Here is a 21,922-nt window from a genome sequence, read left to right as displayed (position 1 = left end):
ACCGGGAATGGTGCAGGTGTTCTACAGACATTAGGAATACTACTCCGTCACTGACATGTCATGCAAGATCACCGTGTCATTTGCGCATGCTTTTGCGCATGCTACATAACATATTGACTGTGCCATGAAGAGTCCAAATGAAAGGACACATCCATAAAAAAAAAATGGTCGGCTGGTGTTCTAATAGCCTTTACCATTGCAGCAGCATCACATCCTGTCTTGGAAAACCAAACTCGATGAATCACAGATGCAGAGGTTTGTGACTAAATATTTCACTCTTTTACGAGCTCGGTAGATGAAGGGACTTGAGAGAAACCATTATTGACTCTTGTTAATTGTCTCTGTCTTAATAATCACCAATTCAACTGTGAATCCCTAGGAGCACTGCCAGTCTTTGTCCTGCTGTATTGCAATTATATGTTATGTTTAATGTGACTCATGTCATGGATCTGTAAAGAGGTTACTGCGCAAATGGGCAAATACAGATACCAGACCTTCACGAGCCTCAGCTAGGTCATCCTCAGACTGCCGGAATTCGGGAACGAAGGTGGTCCCATTGAGTCGCTCAGTGATGCGCTTAGCTTCTTGCAGCATGGGCTCAATATTGCTAGCAGATGATGTGCTGAGGCCTTCTGAGAATGTCATCAGGTTGTACAGAATGTCTGCAAGAAAGAGCACCTTTGTAGGAGTGTCTTGTGCCTCCATTTGATCGAGCCTGCAGTCGTATGTGTGAATGTGCTCTTACCCTGCATTTCTTTAATGGTCTTGTTGACATCAGCTTCCTCTTGTAAAGCAGCCATCTTAGTAGCAAACGCTGCATTGTCATTTGTCTTGGCAGAAGAAAGGATCACCGACATCTAACAAGAAGAGAAAAGTTTTAATTTACATAAAGCTATGCCACCAGAGGACTATGGTCATTGAGTTCTGTGAAAATCTCCATGATGGAACAAGTTTCAACAAAGGCCTTCAGTAGCCACAAAGCTGCCAAAAAGACACAACCTATACACTTTTCTCAAACAGAAAGCATCACAAGTGAGAAAAGATTTGTCCTAACAATTGCTTTTCTGGCCAAGAAGGGCTAGGTGGCCGCAGAGCAAGGCCGAATTAATTTACTATGAATTTAAAAATTTCTGCATCCTTGTGTTTTCACAGTAGCAAATGGCTTTTCTTTGTAACTCACATGAATGACAATAATTTGCTTTCATTGTATTCATTTATGATGTTTAGCAGGCTTTAAATTGGCATGCTTTAATTAGTAGAGTGTCTAAATGTGCTGTTTACATTGTGTCAAGAAAGGGAGCCTCTTAACAAACATAATTTCTCAAAGGGTTACGATGCGAAAGAGTGCCAAGTATGTATCACCACTTCACACGCATATTGCTACTTTACAAATGAACAGTGTGAAAGTAGAATTCTGCAATATTTGATGTGATGCGAAAGCAACAATTTATATAAAAAAAAGCTGTTCACTCACACTCTTGCGTACTCCATTGCCAAAAGTTTCCAAGTCAGAGACATTCTGTCCTAGTGGACTGGCACCTTCTGCCTCACGTTCTGTTTGGAATGTCTCAAATTGAAGCTGCAATAAAAGCAATGAAATCGATTAGCAGTATTACAGGCTCCAACAGACATCCTGTTTTGTGCTACGTGCTGTAACCACACAATTTCCTACCTAAACACAGATTAGTTTTGTAGCATGTTGTAAGAAATAGAAAAAAGGCAACTATAAAGTACTGGCATTTTCTGAGCCATGCAATGAAATCCTTCAGAAGCTTTTAATAACCTCACTGGATGCCTGAACCACTTGTACATCATTATTTTCATATGCACAGTCTGTACAATTTATTAGTGAATTTTAGTATAGCTGAAAGCAGCAAATGCAAGAATTCTGTGTTAGCGTTACATGCTCCATGCTGCGCATGTGCAGAATGTAAAGGCAGCCATATCTCTTACGTACGTACACTAGTTTCGTAATATAGAGTGTGGCACTAATGCACTCAAGTGGGGCAAGAGGCAACCCCTGCCGAAGTAAGAGCAGTCCACTTCGGATTTATCAATTTGTCGGCCTGCACTATTAAATTTATTCATTCACCAATAATGCTCATACTTGATTTAGATTTGAGCAGTGATGCTTCACAAGTGACATACTGTGGATGAAATAGTGTCATTTTCAGGATAAGCTCTCAGTTAGCAGTGCAGAAGGCTTAACGAGAGTATTTGCTGCAACCATGTCAAGATGGCATCACCACCTATATCTAGTTTTTTGTGGATTCAGCCTCATGGATGGCATGAGGCTGAGCGCAATCATTTAAAGCAATAAATAAATAATAAACGACTGAATTCCATAATGACACCTATCAAATAAATTAACAACACTGTATGTACTGCCACTTGTGTGGCACGTACCTTGAGGTCATGGCCAGTCTGGTTGACCACCTGCAGCCGTTGATTGGCCAGGTATGTTGCTGACAAATCTTTCACCTCAAACTGAATGTCACCAAAGAGATCTGCCAACTGGTCTGTGTCATCCAGTAGGGCATGCACACACTCGCCGCACTCTGCAGATGCAATGTAAAACGAGGCAGTTTTAGTACTTTTGAACAGCATAGATGTTTATAGCACAAGTAAATAAGCAGTCAGCAGTCAAACCTCTGATGGGATGTGTCAGCAGTATCTCATCCTAGCTTCTGCTGACACCAAATTTACTAGGCGCTATCAATACAGCAGCTAGAATGAGACTGCCTTAATCCTGTGTAGTAAAGTTAAGTAACACACAAATAAAATATTGTCAGAAATAGGATTATGGGTAATTATAGGATATATAAACAAAACAAGATGCCTTTTTCTGCATATTTTACTGGTTAGGCTTGTATACTTTATTTAGTAAAATCAACCGACCACAAATTACAATTATTTCATTCAAAAATGTAATTGAATAGCAATCATTAAACTTGTAATGGATTACTTTTACATCGCTTTTTTTATATTAACATTGCAAATTACAGCAAATAGAACGAGTTTGTCTGGCTCTTTTAGTGCATCACACAGGCCTTCCGTACGTGCGCTCGCACTGTCATGAATTAAAAGCCCCCACTCAGCTCCCAGCCTCGCCTGATGTTCTTATGCATGCTCCGGCACTATACTCCCTTTGTCCTTGCCGGACAGCACATTCGGCAGCAGCAAAACAATGTGTACATGAGCCATGGTTGTTTCCAGCATTATCACTAATGCTCATGTACATTTGAGATTGTACTCTTCTTTGCATCATGCAAAAAGAAATTTACAATGTTCAAGAAAGTGGAAGTACATCAAAGCATGGCTTGCATCAAGCGATAACATGTTTTAGCAACAAAGAAAGATTGTGTATCAATATGAACTCAAAATAGAATGGCATTTGTTGGTGAACAACGAAAAAGCCAATTCTTATTGATTGTAACACACTCACCATGGCATCCCTGCCGCTCAACAAAGACCCATCGGTGTGGACAGCTGTCACATTTCTCCCCGATCACTCCAGGCAAGCACTGGCACTGACCCGTCTGCTGGTTGCAGACAGCACCAGCCGAGAACTTGGCAGCACAGTTACACGCTGAAAGATGTGCAAGCAAGAAGTGCACTTTTTTAGCAAATCATACACGATGAATCATGACGATGAATACATACCAACTCGCCCAGTTTTCTGCTTTGTTATGTACAAATAGCAGAACTGGAATGTATAAAATTAACTGCAAGTGTTGCGAAACAGTGGCGTTGTATAGCTTGGCATAGGCACCGAGTTATCACTCTGCCGAAGGGAGCTGGGGCCCAATTTTCCTGCAGGGCACAGCCACCCGGCAAAATGTCTGGCTTTGGGGGGGGGGGGTTCTTGAGCCCTCTAGCCCCCCTTATAGATGGTGCCTGTGCTGCTTGAATTATGTCCATATGTACATGCAACAATGCATGTTAACATAATTACAGAGTTGGGCAAAGCGCAGCACCAAGTTGGCTCCCCAATTAGCCATACATGTGCTTAACCTGCATTATGCTGAGTTGCGCTGAAACAGTTAGACTACAGGCTCATGCTTAATTTCCCTTTCATGCAGTATAAGTATTGTGATTGTGAGGACCTGTGACACGTTTGATGCGTATGCATGTACGCTGGTCATAATGCCCACTCATGATACAGCACGAGACGTTCACACCAACATGACTAATCCACTTATAGGTGCAGTGTTTATGCGTAAAACCTATAATGTCAAATGGGTGGAGAGAAGTGAGGCAGAAATCACATATTTTTTTTTTTTTTTACACAACACACCTGATAATGTCAAGCTGTCAGTGACACACACACATAACTATCACCTTCCCAATTGCTAGGCTGCCTTCACTTCTCAGTGGAGACCTAAACTGTGCTGCAAGGAAAGCCAAAGTGCAAACACCCTCTGGCTCCTATCGTTATTTGCATCTACCTCGAATTTTTGCTCCCGGCCAATGCTGCTTTTTTGCTCACAACCAAAGACGCCAACATCGCCGACACTGGAATTACTGTGAACCAAGCTCTTTAATGCAATCGCGTTAATAGTGGCAACTGGGCATTCAAGCACTCACAGATGCAACCACTGGTGGAGTAGCGCCAAAATCCTGGCTCGCAGGTTTCACAGCGGAGACCTCCAGCACCAGGCTGGCAAGGGCACTGGCCCGTTTCCAGGTCACACTGCTTCGACTGGGAAGCCAAGCCGCAGTCACAGGGACGGCAACCCTGGCAGCTCTTGAAGCCCCAGTGATTCGGCTGCACCGCAATCCAGTGACACAATAAATACCACTATATATCTGCACAGTGCGCTGACTTTTCAAAACTGCCCTTTCTGAGAAATCCGCATGGATTTTCTTGGAGATTTGTGTGACAAATGGGTGCGTGGCAATTTTCCCTATCAAAACTGTCTCTTGTACAACACAAATCAGTGAAACCACAAATCACTTTTGCACATTCTCTCGATAGGTGAGCTTAAAGTGAAGGTTTTGCAACACCAATGTTATGTGGTCCTAGCGTGTCATGATGGAAGGTGTTGAGGCCACTTCCACACTTCTCAAGTTAGGCATCTAACTGTTAACTCCTTGTATTAGCTGAAGGTGTGCAGACAGGGTAACTGCCAGCAAATGTGAGAGGCTAAATCCATCTGTATCTTACTACTCACACCTTTGATGCATGTTACAGAAGAACAGCGCTTACGGAACACTTTCTTTATGATCATGCCCTGTAAGCCCTCCTATAGAGTTGTGAAATTATTGGCATGTGTTTCAGGAACAGCAGTGCATGGCACCAATGTTGACATATGTGCTATAGTGGTTTGTAAATGACACAGCAGACAGTTGAACATGTTCTCACAGATCAGTTAAGAATTGTGGTGAGACTGGCACGTTGAAGTGATTAAATTGATAATGGTGCAACAATGTGACATTTTCACATGCATGTGCACGATGGGATAAGTTCTGAGAGGCATGTAAGATACATCGTAAGCACTCACAGCACATTGGTCACAGTACTCTCCAATGACATTGTCGTGACAGTTGCAGGTTCCTGAACTTGCGTCGCAAGAATGCATTCCACACGTGTCGCATGAGCACTCTACAGAAGCAAAGGGAAAAAGAAAAACCACATAAGTACGTATGTCCTGTGTTAAAGCAAAGCTGATTTCCAGCACTTTCCTCGAACTGTGACTCAGCACTTATAACAAAAATACATAAAACAATTTCTACCGAGTGTATCTAGAGTCAACATCCCGGGACAGTGAACAAGTTTTCTATATCAACACATTTGCTTCACTTTTCACTTTTGAGGAAGTCGAAGAAAAATTCTGGAAAGAATCCAGTGCCACTCACTGCGGCAATTCTTTCCCCCAACGGCATCACCATAGAAGCCAGGTGCACAGATTTCACATGCTGGGCCGAAAGTGTTGTTCAGGCAGAGCACACATTCGCCACTGACTGTGTCACAGGAGGCAGGGTTTTCAGGGTCAATGTTGCCACTGCACTGGCACGGCTCGCAGCTGCTGCCAATTACGTCAGGCTGACCAAAGTAGCCAGCGTCACACCTGCGTACAATAATTTGTAAATAATTGTGCCAAACAGAGTTAGACAATGTTGCAAACCAGCTGGCCCAATAATTTTGACCTGTGTATACTTACACATCACATCGAGCCCCAAAGTATCCTTTTTTACAGTTGCAGCTGATCTCTTGACCACTTGGAGACACCTCACAGCTTTCGGCAAAGCTGCAATTACACAGAAGAAAGTAATGCAGGTGCTAGAACAGGGAAAATTATTTACATAACAATACAAAGTAGATAGAACATCACTATATTATAGCTATGCTCAGCCAATGGAACCATGTTTTGATGCATTGAAATATTAATGCAAAATTTCATTAGAAAATCTTTCAAAAAAGGCATAAAGCTCTTTAATTACTTCGTAAGACTGAGCTAGGATCTCCCTCCAAAGCTTTATCAAATATACCAATACAAGCTGAGCACTGTACTGTGAGTGTGAACTAAGTTGCTTATCCTATCTCAGAGTGTGAATGAGCTTCTACAGCACATTGAACAACGCACTTGTTTGATGGGGTTGGAATCGGGCAGGCACAGATGAGGCAGTCATCAGGGTTGCCTCTGGTGGCGTCACCATGGTAACCGGGCAAGCATTTCTCACAGTGGTCACCGTAGGTGTTGTCACGACAGTTCTAAAAAATTGAGAGAAAAAGTCTGCGGTTAGAATAATTAGGATCCAACAAGTCTACAAAGCACCTTTTCTGTAGTGCGATTTTCTGAACAACCATCAAAGTTCTCGAGGTTCTCGAAGCATCAGACACAAGCATGAACCGTCAGAGCTTTGAGAGAAACAACTCACGAAGCATTTCCCAGTGACAACATCGCAAGTGTCACCATGGTTGTTGCACTGGCAAGGAACACAGAAGCCCAAGTAAGGAGCGGTCCTTGTTCTTGAGCGGTAGTACCCGGGTGCACATTCCTGAAGTTCATGGAGCACAGGCATTTGGAACATGAGACAATTTACATGTGGCAATAACATATCATGCTTGAATCAAGCCTAAAAACATGCACGCTGTTACCACAAACAATAGCATATTTGTACATTTATGGCACCGCTGTTTCTTCGCTTTTTTTTTTTTTTTCAAACTGAATGGTGCGAAATTTCCAAAGGAAAAGGAGGAGCATAGTCTGTTATGAACTCAGATCAGATGCAGGAGTCCTGTAAACAGTATAGGTTTTAACGTCTAACCTAAACAAGTGGCACAGAGCAAACAATTGCAAAGAAAGATCACTAGTTCTTTGACAAGGCCCTTGAAAACTAAAAATAGTGCTTCATTAAGTTTTAAAGAAATGTATGGTAAAGCTTTATGCTTTAGAAACATTTTATATGGAATTACAGTATCTTATTTTGATGAGAAATTATAACGCTAAAAGCTTCTGACTCTCCTGAAGCTTTCAGATCCTTCTGAATTTTATTAAAATTTTTATGGTCTTAACAAAAAAGATATGCACAGGAAAGTGACTAAAATTTTACTTTTTTTGTTATGTGTTACAAAATTGATTAAAATCATCTAAGTGGCTTAAGGGAAGGACTTGTCTTTATAAGAGCTACCCAGATGAAGACAAGTTCACTCGTCAAAATGTTAGCTTCAGTGGTAGTCCCTGTTCAATGATTTTTCATCGCTTCAAGTCTCCATCTTGCCCTGAACATCAGTCTTGTGAAAAAAAAGAAAGAGAGAACATTGATTAAAATAGTATGTTTTTGTATTAATAAAGTGGATCTAACCCTGAGATGAGGCTCCCACATAATGACTAAGTGTCTGATAATGATAATTCAGAAAATGCCCAAGTGAGAAAGCGACTAGAACAAACCTCGCATGACGTCCCCATGTAATTGGGTGGACAATGGCACTGCTCCACAGTCAAGGCTGGGGCAGCATCAGCAAGGTACGTCGAGAGTGCAGTGTCCAGAGCTACATTGCTCAACCTGAAATGATTTTTAGACGCAAGGCATATGTTTTCAAGCACCACACTCCAGTCTACTTGATGGCTCACAGTGATGGTACTAAACAGTACAACAAACATCTGTTAGTATTCAGAAGAAGGCAGGAAGATAGAAGCTCGTGATGAAAAATTTGTGAACAAGGAGTTCTGCCAGAGCTGACGTTTCGACAAGTGGACTTGTATTCTTCAATGCTGCAACTGTTGCAGCCTTGAAGAAGACAAGTCCACTTGTCGAAACGTCGGCTCCGGCACACCCCCTGTTTACGAATTTTTCATGGTTAGTATTCAGGCTGCACAAGTGAGGCCGAAGAAGTGGGAATTGCCCACGCAAACATAAGCTATTCAGGTTATCACTTATCTAATGTAAACTGCTCTGGCTCACTCTTTGCTTTACATACCTGACTAGTAGAGATGGCTGGAAATAGGAAGCCCTAATGTACAGGCCATCGATGTTGACCAATGTTGTCATGAGCTGTTCTCTTGTAACCTTGCGCCCACCAAGCTGACGGAACTCGCCCTGGTAGAAAAGCATAGAGCAATTAATGCAAGAATGCAACTCTCTATTCCATAGCAGACAATGTGCCCTTCACTTTTCTTTTTCAAGGTAGTCATGACTTAATACCATATCGTCACGGGGTTGTGACGTCGACGAAGGCAGCAGTCGGCGTGTCCAAGATGAAACTCTTTATTTGGCCGAACTTTTGGCCAGGAAAAGGAAAGTCAAACTACAGCAATACGCACTGTACACCGATAGCGGCGAACAGAGCGTCGGCCGTCGATAAAACTGGACATCGCTGGGATGCGAAGTCTTTTACACATGACGCATAGAACTTTCCCGCCTTACCACTGGTGGTCACGCAAGCTCTGGAATAATCTTGACTATTCGCGTCAGGTGCACAATCTTAACAAAATGATCTACTGCCATCTGGAATCTTCCCAGACATTCGGGCGTGCTTTGTGAAGGGCAGGAGCTACACGTGCAACGGGCCGGTAACCGAAAACGTGGAAAGAAAGGAGTGTGTGCGGCATTATTTACACAATTATATAGTGCGAGTTTTTTGTTTTTCTGTGAATAATACTTTTGAGAGCGTACATCGTGTTATATTCATAACCATGCTGCGAATATAAACCGATTTTTTCATATGCGTCAGCCCCTTGTCGTGGCTGCATGGTAGGAGTCACAAATGTATCGAGAATGCATGGGAGGCACTGCCATGCTCCATCATGTCATGTACTTTTCTCAAGGGCTGCCTGTCAAGCAGAACTGACAACACACAACGCAACAACATGTTCGCGCAGACCGTTAAAGAATTGAGCAGTGATGATGAACAGACACAAGTACTTGTGTTCACCCTGCATTTCTGGGGAGGGGGGGGCATCTCCTATTTAGCACCCTCTACTATGATAACCCTTAAAAATCCCAAACATGCATTCATTTTATTTTCCATAAGAGTGTAAACTACCCCTTCACATTATATTCATAGTCTCATTTTTTATAATTATGTAAATATGGTAATCAGATGTAAATGTACAAGTGATTCTAAACACCACATCCTACCAGTATTGCTTATATGTTTCACAGCTAATGCATTCATTGACAAAACACACGTGGCTGAAGCAAGATAGCATGCTATGTCATGCCAAAGTGAAAGTATCCCTTAAAATGACTGAACAAGAATACAGCCCCACATTACTTAAAATGCAGTTCCGTGAAAAGCAACAAGGGTACCACTATAGTCTTGGTTCGTCGTAAATTGGCTTGTAGCATAGCACGGAAACAAACAAGGACAAAAGATGAGGTAAAAGACGAGCAAAAGCACTTTGTTCATCTGTTACCTCATCTTTTGTCCTCGTTTGTTTCTTTGTTATGCTACAAGCCAATCCACAAAAACCACTTTTTGAAAAAGTGACAGTTCTTGCATTTGCTTCAAAAAGAAAAATGATGTGCCTTCTGACAACATGAATGAACAGCTTACCTCAACCAACTTAATGCTGAAGTCCAGTGGAACACCAGCCGCAGGTTGCTCCACATGCTCATGCACCAGAGTGAGGTTGTTGCCCTACAAGGCAATGTCGGTGTTAAGAAAGGCATGATTGAAGCTATAACTTCGAGGAAGAAAAAAAGAAGAAAGAAAAAGAATTACCGTAAGGATAACGTCCGGGCCAATAACACTGCCAAAGTCTACATCATAATCCACAGTGGCTGAAAGGCTGAAGGACAGCATTCCACCATAGGATGTAACCTGAAAGAGACGTCAGAGAAGTTGTAATCTACAGTGTGATCGTGATATACTCATTAATACAATGTTCAAATGCCTGCAGCGAAAATACCCCGGACTATCTCCACAGGATAAATTGTGTTAGGATTAATTCATAAAAACCTGAACAGTTTGGAGATCTTTGATTACTACAAAAAATATTTGCTCAACTCTTACTAAGTTGAATTGACAAAAGAGCTGATGCTTAGAACTCTTTAGGATGAACTTAGTTGAAGATAAAAAATGCATGTGTTATCAAAATACATTTTTGCTGTGCATATGAATGACTCTATTAGTACATCTGTGAACCCTCTCTGGTGTACAGTGTGCTCTGAGCATGTTCACCATAGAGTAGAGGGATCACAGGTGTACTACTTACCCATTCGGAGGTTCTGAGCAATAAACGTGTAGGAGTTGAAACTCGGCTATTCGTGGCAACCAGAAAAACTGACACTCCTGTGGCGCAACTATCATGCTAGCGGCACCTGATGGCCTACAAGGAAAGTGCCACTGATCTGGTCACCAAGAAAACCGGCTGCGTGTGTGGCTCCCGCTTAGCCATGTGCCACAGCGAGATCAAACCCTCTGTTTTTGTTTGTCTTTTTGGCATGTGCGTCAGTCGGTGCATACCATTTTTGTAACGCTACCTCGTCACCCGCGCACGTCTGTGCTGATGGGAGCTTCATCTCCTGTATAATCTCGCTCCCTGTTCAGAGCACACTCTGCATAGAAGAGTGTGCTCTGCACAGGTATTGGCTATGTCTAGTGCCCGAGTATTTCAAGAACATAGCACCACTTTCCAGGACCCTTGTAGAGGCAATAATTGTACATTTTGTAGCCTTCCGCACCACTTCTTTAGCGAATTTGTAAACTGAAAAGTTGTTTGAAGAGAAAAATGAAAGACACCATCACAAGGAATGGCACACATGCCTTGTTTCCGAGGTACGGTGAGGGAGCCACAAAATAGAGTAGGGATCCCACGGGCAGTGCTGCAGGTGGAGTCACCTCTACGCTGCTGGGTGAAGATGACACGGGTGCTTCCAGATCCTCATGCATCAAGTCATTTAGCACGTTGAGGCCGACAGATGTCCAGCCGTCCATTTCCACAATCTGCACACAATGCCCACACATTTAGGCTAAGTCACGGCTGCAGTAAAGACATCTGCTTTCCTAATGGTTCTGATGGGCACACAATTACTAATAGTAATAATTGTTATGGTTTTACATCCCAAAACCACAATACGATTATGAGGGACACCGTAATGGAGGGCTCTCGAAATTTTGACCATTTGGTGTTCTTTATGGTGGATCCAGACGACGGACCAAACCGCTCTTTTGGCCCACGGCCTCGCCGTCACGTGACCCTCCACTTCCGGTTGGGGGAGTCCGTAGCTGGGCAGGGGATCGGGAGGGCCAACAATGCCGAAAACATTTTCATGAACCGCCCTTCCTCATCCTCGCCTGTGGGCTGCGTGCTCGGAGGGGTGGTGGGGCGTCAACAAGACAGGTTTTTTTCTTCTTTTTTCGATAGACAAATGCGCCGGCTGCTCTTCGAACATGCGGTTTCTCTTTCGAGACGTGTGCGCGGCATCGTTTGCAGTTGGAACTGGAGTCGGCCCGAGCTTTATTCCTCCCGTTTCGGACTGCACGTGTGGATGGCGCAAGCGGACGGGCCACTCGCCTTCTTACTGTCACGTGACTCAGCTGCCCGCAGGTCGGTCCGTCACCTGGATACACCATTAACGTGCACCTAAATCTAGGTATACGGGCCTCAAGCATTTCGCCTCAATCGAAATGCAGCTGCCGTGGCCGGGATTCGATCCCGGGACCTTCGGGTCAGCAGTCGAGCATTATAACCACTAGACCACTGTGGCGGGTCAGGCACACAATTACTGATGGATGTAATGATATGATGTCAAGCAATACGGCCTAATGCTTCCTTCATAGCGCAAGATGCAGATGCCATGCAGACCTTACTTGACAGTTGCACCCTTTACGTTACTCCAATGACATTTCATGAGTACACTCCCCGGAGAAAGTTATTGACTAATAATAGGCTTGTGCGAATATTCGAGCAATCCAAATATTCGAACGAATATTACAGTATTTGAATTCACTTCGAAACGAATTTAAATTATTCTAAATTTTGAAGTATTCGAAAAGAACGAATAGAGATAAACCACATGTAGCCCCTGTAAAGGTGGTTTCACTGCAGTGGAGGGGTGCTGCACCATGGAGACAACTTTCCAAAAAAATCTGCACTGCCGCGAAGCCTACCTCAAGTTAAATGAACATATTACCCTAACATTGATTCATCACTTTTGAAGTTTAAAAGCTTGTTATACCAACTTATATGCTAAAAGTATAGTAAATTTTAAAACATAACGTATTTTACAGGTTATTACTTGCATTCTACCGAAAATCAAATCCTGCTACTATTCAAAGTTGCTTCCACTTCCCTTTGAACCAAAAAGAAAGACATTTGCACATGCCTTGTTTCAATTTTTAAAAATATTGTGCAGGTTAGTTGGCTCATGACGAATATGCTCATTTTTCTTTACAATATGTCATATATACTATTCGAATTCAATTTGAAATTATTCAGCCAAATCACTATTCGCTTCGAGCCTAAATTTTACTATTTGCACAAGCCTAACTATTAAGCATTTTGAGCATGTTCTCTTGAAGAAAAATTTTCGGCAGTGCCTCTGACTATTCACCGGCTGCCATGTTGATCACCAGCATTCTTGTCCTGTTTTTACACTGCTCATGGCATTGGCAGTCACAAAAATTGCAATACACGCATGCCTTAGACTCTTCGAGACCCACCTGGCTGCGGAAAAGCAAGGCACTGTTGCAGCGGTCTGTAGTGCCAAAACAGAAGCACTTGGTGCAGCCTACAGGGTTGCTCTCTTCGAGGAAAAATGTTCCTGGCTTGCAGGTGTCACAAGACTCTCCTTCGACATTTTCCTGGAATTAAATAAAAAAGAAAGCTCTCAAATACACTTGCACACTTCCTTGTGTTTCTTACACCTAAGCAGTGGAGAGTGGGCAACATATGGCAACAAGAACCAAATGACATAAATTTTGTAGAATTCAGTATTCTATATAAAAATTTAGCTGCAGGATAACACCCATTTTAAAGCCTATTAACTGCGCTAGTAAACACAGACAAAAACAAGGGAAGACAGGACCTGCGTCCTGTCTTCCCTCATTTTTGTCCGTGTTTACTGGCGCAGTTAATAGGCTTTAAAATGAATGTGAACCAACTAGACTGACTAGGTGCTCTACTTAGGATAACACTCAATTCGTTTTGGTAGACTACAATAGAGTTAGAATTACAATTATAACCCTGAAGAACATACATGCCCCTTCCTAAAACAAAACCCCTCAGACTATTCTTTGATAACACTGAACAAAGTGCACAAGAAGTGTTGTGCATTGCACAGGCTTTCAAATTACAAACTTTGCAAGCACGGTCTTAAAACATATAACCGTTTTGACCCATGATTAGACTAAACTGCTGCTTAACATGTACCACATTGGGCAAGATACCAAGCAAATGTCTTAGAACACTTTATGCCAGCTCAGCAAGGCAATCCACGCATTCATTGATGCTTTGAATCTATGACTGTAAGTGCCCTTAGTGAAAATGTTTTGGCACCGAGGAAAAAAAGCACCTTGCAAAAGCACTCGGCAGTGTCCTGGTTGCAGATCTCTTCCCCTGTTCCGCGGAGGTCACAGTTGCAGAGGCGACAGCGTGGGAAATCCCAGTAGCCATACTTGCATTCATCACATGTACGGCCCACAATGCTGTTCTTGCACCTGAACAACACAGAAATGAAGTGTCGTGTGCATAAAAACAAAAACTCTACACAATTTTAGAAATATTCTTTAACACCAACACACAAGTACTTGTGCAGTTGATCTTCTGACAATCTAGCAACAGTAGACATAGCATATTAGAACTTGCTGTTGGACTAGTTGGTAATACGTCACCTTGAAAATTAGGTGCAACTTGGCACTGTGCTGTTTGTGGGGTGTGGACGTGAGTAAGAGCTTATGCAAATGTTTGTGTGACTGACGGAGCGCCAAGTTGCACCTAACTTTCAAAAAAGTAGACATAGCAATTGTAACTCAGTGTAACAAAACTATGATGGGCGACTTCATTTATTCAGCTAAAAAAATAATTACAGAGTTTCCTTACACCTAAAAACAAGTTTCCATTTCCCAAACAAGATGCACTGTGCTTCTTTTGAACTTCAGTAGGTCCAAGTTATGCTGTGCCCTTAAGCCCAACATGTATCATTATGAAGAAAAATACATGTTTTGTTACAGCAAGCAAGCTCACCTCAACAAAAGTGCAGTGATCTATAATTTCTACACTTCAAGTGTATTTCTGCAAACTTGCAAAAACAGAAATGTGTGGACTACTGGCAGTGGGATGTGGCCCTTATTTATACAGGATTCTGATATGGTGGGGGTGTGTACAAATCCCAGTCCTCAACGTGCACACTAACCTGCACTGTCCGGTCTGCAGGTCACACTGAAGGTTGCCTCCTTGGACGCCGTGTGGATGGCAGTTACATTCCTGTATAATGGCAAGGTACAACTCATTTCACAATTGCACATGGAAAGGAAGGTTTAGTGCTAAAGTATAGTGATCGATTCTTCACCTGAATAAATCACCACAAAGTCTTACAAATTGCATAACAGTATTTGTGGGCACCACGACACACTATGCCTTGCCATATCTTGAAGCTAATTTTTGTTGTGTCAGATAGCCAGCAATCATAACACAACTGAACATTGTGACATGTCACACACAATGGCAGCTTGTGCTCATCTGCCCTTGAATTGCTCCCTGGATATACACGGTCACTGAATCAAATAGCTTCCCACATGTACAGGGCCACTGAATCATAAAGGAGATACCTCATTAAGGGCTCAAGCAATCACAGGAGCTTCATCATGAAAAGCAACACAATGCTTTACACGTACCTTTGTAAAGCACTTTGTTGGCCATATTTTGTCTACAAAGCAGAAGAAAAGCGAGGCAGGCAAACAATGACAGTCAGAAGTCGCACCTCACATCCCACGATGCGAGTGTAGCCGAAGGTGAGTGGCACACAGGTGTCACACTTTTCACCGGTGACACGCGGAGGGCAGATGCACTGGCCAGTGACTGGGTGGCACACAGCAGTGTTGGGACAGTCACATGGCTGGCATGCAGGGAAGCCATAGTAGCCCGTGCGGCACTGGGAGCAGGTGCGGCCAATCACATTCTCCTTGCACTGGCACTGGCCTCCAAAACGCTCACACTCAAAAGACAACGAGCCATCAATGTTGCACTGGCAGGGAAGTGCCCCATTGTTGTATTCAGCAGTAATGGAAAACACTGCCTCCTTGCAAAAGTCTGTGAAGAGAAAGAAAGGATGCATTTGAGCTTAGACAACAGCTCCTGTGTCTTCCTTAATTGCAATGCTTGAGAATTACATGACAAGGAAGTTTAGGAACTTAAATGAAAGTGGACACTGGTCACACAGAATGAAAACTGTAGTAAAAAACCAACGAAACATTTTTCGATGTTGTAAACAGCATGTAAAGATGAAAAGCTGAAAGAAATATGTACACACGGGATCAGTGCTGGTGTTTTTTGTAGTACTGGTCCAGTGTGCAAGTGTAGCTTTCAGTTTTTAGTCCTTTTGTGCTGGTTAACCTTGCAATATGTCACATCAATTTTCCCAAACCAAACTACTTCCCACATGTTTGAGCTCATTGGAGCAGAGCAGTTACGAGTAAAGTTTGTATGCCATGTGGCCCTAAAAATAGAAACACAGCGTGGAGATGCTCATGTCCCTCTATATATTGTTTTCACCACATGGCGCTCATGTCTACTAAAATTCGACTTCTCTTGATGGCACTTTGCCGAGATCGGTGTAGATGGTGCCAGTGATCTCGCACTAGTGCTACCTGATGGCAAGGTTATGCCAGTGCCATGGGAAACTCTTTCTCTTTGAGTTTCGCACGATTGACTTTCACGCATTCAGTGGGGAGCTGTGCTGGGACACTCGCACAGATGCCTTCCCATTCTTTTGGATACACCTCCATTTATGAGACGTGGCCCTCCAACGACACAGGCTTGGTTTTCTGGCATGGGCAAACATTACTCGCTCGTTACCTTGACATTCAGATAGCAGGCTTCACTGTGCAAATTCTCTTTCTCTTTGAGTTTCGCACGATTGACTTTCACGCATTCAGTGGGGAGCTGTGCTGGGACACTCGCACAGATGCCTTCCCATTCTTTTGGATACACCTCCATTTATGAGACGTGGCCCTCCAACGACACAGGCTTGGTTTTCTGGCATGGGCAAACATTACTCGCTCGTTACCTTGACATTCAGATAGCAGGCTTCACTGTGCAAATTTACAAAGGTGCAAATAAATGCCCTTTTGTATGTCTGTACTGCTGTGTATCACTTGTTCCTCAAGAACAAGAGGCTCAACATTTGCAAGTGAAAAGCACACAATTTTCCACTACTTACACATGACTGTGCTGCGTATATAGCCATTGACACTTCAATTTTCTCAATGAAATAGTTGGTTCCTGTTCTTGAATGCAATGCCCTCTTTCAAGCAATGAAGCTTACACTGTGTCAAGTCAACTTACGCCCATTAGAGCTTCCCAGACATATTGCCAGGCCCCTGTTACACTGTAAATTAAACCTAGCTTTCGATGAGGTGGAAGTATTTCAACCCTTCATCTGCCTCCAAGGTGCATGAATGCTTTCTGAGACAGTAGTGTTTTTTCCATCATCTTGTTTTTTCTCTGCATTGTGAGCAAATTAAAAGATGATGAGTCACTACACTTCCACGTAGAAAACAACAGACAACTCCTACAGCACAAAACTACATGCTTTCTACATTTTCTGCCTGCAATTGCAAAATAAGAATAAAAATAAAGGACTTGAAGGAACTCATACCACTGGTCTCGGTGCTAATGTGGAGGCTGTTCTGGCCACACTGCTTGATGAATTCCACAGCCTTGTCCAGGGGAAGAGGCTGCAGCATTGACTTGTCAAACTGGTCTTCACGAATGAGCATTAAATGGTCCTGCGTGCCAGATGAAGAATAATTGGATTACACTACAGATGCTGGCTTACAGAGAATTCACATTTATTCCCTAGACATCAGCTCTCATGCTGATACGTGGCATTTATTGGAATAGTGACTAGCTCTCCCAGTTAAATGTCATTAAGAAAAGTAATTAGAGGCTTTATAATGACTGAAATCAACTGAATGTCGCTTCCAGTTGTCTTTTCTAGTCTTGAGCAATTCTTAACGGCACTTAAAGTAAAATTATTCTCTGATAATCTTATTTTAAATTTCTGATAAGGTAACCTTTGTGTAGTACTTGCTTAAGGCCAGAAAGTTCGATTGAAATGAATTTGCTGAATTAGTGTCAGATGTCATTTTCGTGACTCCAGGAGCTCACTCTTGGGGCTCAAATGAACGGGAAGAACCGGGAAATGTTCGCCCACCCAAAGCCCTAAAAATAGGGGTTTTCAATCAGGACCTACAACCTTTTCATGGTGACATCAGTCATTAAATGTTGAAGTAAACCTTCTTTTCAGATTTATTTTCATGATTATTTTGGTACAAATGAAAAAAATTCTCAGCGCAAGCTAATATGACATTTGGACACATAGAGGTGCTTCTACCTATGTGGATCCTTACATAATTTTATTTGCTGCCCACTTACACCAAGAAGAAAAATGGTTTCTCTCATTACCCTTTCACAATAACGAGAGCACCACTCTTGCTGCGAGAGAATGCTGGATTAGCCAGAAAATGTACAACAGCTGGCACAACTGCCTCAAAGTTCCTGAGTTATACATTTTGATGCAGTCTACTAGGGTCTACATAATTCTTTATTAATAAAAAATATATTAAATCACATTTTAAGGCAGCCAGGGACTCTACATGACAAGTTTCCGAAAATTATATGAAATTTGGCCTAAGTGCAAAGAGAGACCTCCATATCTGTGACATCACATGGCAATTCAGGTCCTGAGGTTTCAGTGTGAAATTTAGGAATGGAACTTTGACCTTCGTTTTCTCTTCCAATAATGAACATCAACGATGATAAAGTTCTGAAATAATAATTTATCAGTCTAAACTGATTTATGGTTTCACTTCAGTGATGTGCACCCACCAGCCAGACCGACTTCTGGTCAGGCACTTCGAAGTTGAGTGTGAAGTTGTCCACAAGGGGGAAGGCAGTGGTGCCTGTCTGAGGGTTGAGAAGCACTGCCCGACAGCCTGAAGTCCAGGGGCAGTGCTCAAGGGGCAGCCTGGTGTCACGCTGGTGACCCCCGCTCTCCAGGACGGTCGTCAACTCAAAGGCAGGGTGGTCAGGCTGCACAGGGCACGTTTGATGTCAATGCAGCCACATGCACAATGGCAACACTTAAAAAGAAAAATCGCACCAGTCCTGCACAATTCAAAGTTTGTGGAGCCCTGCACAACACACACAAACCCATGCAAGGTTAACTGATCATGAGCCCATTACAAGCCGCTTTTATGCACACATTTAGCTGCCACTGCTTCGTGCTGCATGTCCTCAGCCAGCATGGTTGACCACTCTATAACACAGCAACAATAAAAATTCTGTGTTCTCAAAGAGATGCGAGAATCTGCAGCAAGTTCACAGTACGAAGTAAGTTGCATTTGTGACCATTGGAAAGCCAACGATTATACCTGTGCCACACGGGCACAGCAAATTGCACTTCCCAAATGCAGTTCCCGAATGCAGTTGCAGTTCCCAAATGACATTTTTTTCCGTGGAGCTGTCACACGTCTAAACTTAATGAAATTTGGCCTTATGATGTCGATAACAATGACTTCTGAAGTCAGCATTTTTATGGTAATAATAAAACATAGACACACATCCTAACAAGTCTAATCTGCATTCAAGGCCGGTGAAATGTAGAAATAAGCACAGTATGGTGTCATTAGCTTGATTTTGTTGCTGTATTTTACAGCACTGCTACCAACCATAGCAACTTCGGCCATTGCATGTTGAATCTGAAGCCTACAAACAACATGGCGCCTCTTATGTCGAAGCCGTTGCAATTCTGAATTAAATTTCCCTACAGTGCAACAAGGAAATAACATGAGATTTGTTGAAAGTCGTGTATAAAATATTTTTCGCGCAACAGACACTATTTTCAAATGTTTTATGTACATTGCACTGAGCAAGCTTTGGCATAGAGAGTACGCATTTCTCTGTCGAATGAGTTCTGGCGAAAGCAACAGGTGACGAATAGCATTAACGTGAATGATATTGATTTGCCCATGTGGCTCCGTGCAAATGGCATTAAATCTTATGGCATTGGGAAGGTAATGTCATTGATTTTCGGTGCCTGCGTGGCATTGGTATTAGGTAAACACACGTGTAAGAATCAGGTGAAATACCAAATCATTTCATAAGCAGTAACACGTGGTACAGCAACGCATGCCACAGGTTGTAAAAAGCATTTTATCCATGCCAGAAGGCTCACTGTGTAAAGAAAGTGCTGCAAGTGACGAATATCATTACCACAGACCTTAGCAGATATGCAGATCTAGCTTGCAGAAAAGTCAGTTCTGAGAAACTGTACAGACTACAAACTTCATGCATCCACAACCATAAAAAGCAATGCTCTCTAATCTTTTCTCTCGCTTAGATATGTTCTCCTTGATACATACTGCGCATAATCTAAGAGAGATATTGCTGTAGAAAAAGTACACTTGCCTGGAAGTAGTGTGCAACGAGGACGTAAGGCCCCGGTTCTGGCACAGTGTCATTAAGGGTGACCATTGAATTACGGTGGTCAAGAAGAACCAGGCTAGTTCCATTGTCCTTGAGGGTGGTTGGAAGATCAGTGGCCACCATGGCATCCTCTGCACTCTCAAATTCAACCTGTATCAAGACACAAAGGGCAAGATGACCCCGTAAGAAGAACCCAAGAAATGTAGGAAAGCAGTGCGCTGGTGACACTGAGTAAAATTCACAGATTTTTCCATCTTAGAGACAACCAAAAAGTCTTTAACTGGCAAAATAGCCGAGCAATTATTTTGTATTCAGTAAGATCTGTTGCCTGCTTTGAGAGAACAACTCCCTGTGTGCTTTCTTGTTTATTCACTTTCAAACAACTCTGTAGCAAGCTCAGTAGCATGACTTAACCAGATGAAAACACTGTCCATTATTGTAAAGTCATTTCCTTGTGGTGGCAGTGACACATAACATATATAATATAAAAGCATAACAGACACATACGATCTCGTGAAGAAGACGACCATACTGATGACACGTGGAAAACTACCACACAACACATTTTGGTAGCATAAGATTGAATGTTGCTGTATAATGCATATCCTTTCATTTTAACTTAAACTTCACAAGATTGTACAACTGTGATGACAATAACTGCTTCTAAAATCCAGCATGTCATTGTCGTCTCGTACCACAGCCCTTGCCCCCAAACCTTTTGGGACTTTAGCAAGCACGAGCTTCTCTGATAACAGCTACGTCATGGCTGACTATATGAAGTGACAACTACGTGGAGGCCACTGACCATGTGGAGGCCATTGTAAACACATTTATCATACTGTTTGAAACAGAGTGACCATAATGCTATTAGGCTAGCTCGGCTGGCCTAGCAACTACAAGTGCTAATCTGCACTTCTTGTGACTGCCATTTAAAGTGTTAAGAAATGCACAAACCACCATTGCTTGTGGCACGAGATCACTACACTAAGACATGTGGTTAATGCAAGGGCATCTTTTGATGCATTTGAACAATGTTTGTAAGAATAACAAAAGACAGCTGCTATTAACAAACACCATTAGAGGGGAGGAATTCAGCACGTGCTCACCTTGGCAGCAGGCGAGAAGGCAGGGAAAGGCAGTCCCTGGCACTCTCCCTCACGCAAGACACACTCCCTTCCAGGAAGCAAGTAGTCCGTGTGCCACTGGAGTGCTGGCACAGCCACTATTCTTTCCACGGCCAGTTCACTGTTGGAGTCCTCACCAAGGTCGATGGTTATGCGCACTGGATCATCCTTCAGCCCAAACTCGAGCACACGATTCAGGTGATCAACAACAACCTGGATGTGAAGGTTACAACTTCAGTGTACTCTGATATGCGCTCTTATGTATACTACCTTTTTCTTTTCATGCCCAACAAATTGCAGCGATATCAAGGATAAACGTACAAGTCAGTCATTCTAGAGTCAGTAATGGTTATAAGAGTATTTTCTATTCAAGCACATGTACTATATAAAAGTTATTCTGCCATGCCAGTTCCAAGAATCTGATTTTAACATCAGGTACGAATTTAGGGAGTGAAAAGGAGGGGATATAAATTGACTTATGTGCTACCAGTTAGTGACAAAGTGAAGTTTAAGTTTGATGCATTATAGCTAAAAATAGAATGCTTGAAAAGGCATATGTGAGTTGAAAAGAAACGTGCTGACTGAAAATGATGTTAGTTCATTTTAGCGACAGTGCAATTACAACCCAGTTATATGCCTTTTTCATTGGCACTGTGCATGGGAGCGTGGCATAACATAGCAAGCTTTATCATTAGTAGG

General features: G+C 42.6%; 1 protein-coding gene across 1 annotated transcript in view; it reads right to left on the bottom strand.

Moving 5' to 3' along the window:
- LOC119376174 (laminin subunit alpha-like) overlaps positions 1 to 21,922 on the bottom strand; it is an 87,932-nt gene that overhangs the window by 27,137 nt on the left and 38,873 nt on the right. The window contains 24 exon segments of the mRNA XM_049411371.1: positions 495 to 662; positions 746 to 857; positions 1,475 to 1,579; positions 2,407 to 2,558; positions 3,446 to 3,589; positions 4,588 to 4,768; positions 5,505 to 5,605; positions 5,860 to 6,071; positions 6,165 to 6,251; positions 6,588 to 6,715; positions 6,883 to 7,002; positions 7,896 to 8,010; positions 8,426 to 8,544; positions 10,004 to 10,087; positions 10,172 to 10,270; positions 11,216 to 11,395; positions 13,115 to 13,255; positions 13,966 to 14,110; positions 14,806 to 14,876; positions 15,373 to 15,701; positions 17,269 to 17,398; positions 18,501 to 18,704; positions 20,082 to 20,249; positions 21,206 to 21,436. Coding sequence (XP_049267328.1) covers positions 495 to 662; positions 746 to 857; positions 1,475 to 1,579; positions 2,407 to 2,558; positions 3,446 to 3,589; positions 4,588 to 4,768; positions 5,505 to 5,605; positions 5,860 to 6,071; positions 6,165 to 6,251; positions 6,588 to 6,715; positions 6,883 to 7,002; positions 7,896 to 8,010; positions 8,426 to 8,544; positions 10,004 to 10,087; positions 10,172 to 10,270; positions 11,216 to 11,395; positions 13,115 to 13,255; positions 13,966 to 14,110; positions 14,806 to 14,876; positions 15,373 to 15,701; positions 17,269 to 17,398; positions 18,501 to 18,704; positions 20,082 to 20,249; positions 21,206 to 21,436 — 3,526 coding nt within the window.

This window comes from Rhipicephalus sanguineus, unplaced genomic scaffold (genome assembly GCF_013339695.2).
Source record: "Rhipicephalus sanguineus isolate Rsan-2018 unplaced genomic scaffold, BIME_Rsan_1.4 Seq1108, whole genome shotgun sequence".
In the NCBI taxonomy this organism is placed as follows: domain Eukaryota; kingdom Metazoa; phylum Arthropoda; class Arachnida; order Ixodida; family Ixodidae; genus Rhipicephalus; species Rhipicephalus sanguineus.
The sequence above is the reverse complement of the archived record's forward strand: the minus strand, read 5'-3'. Positions and strand labels throughout refer to the sequence as shown.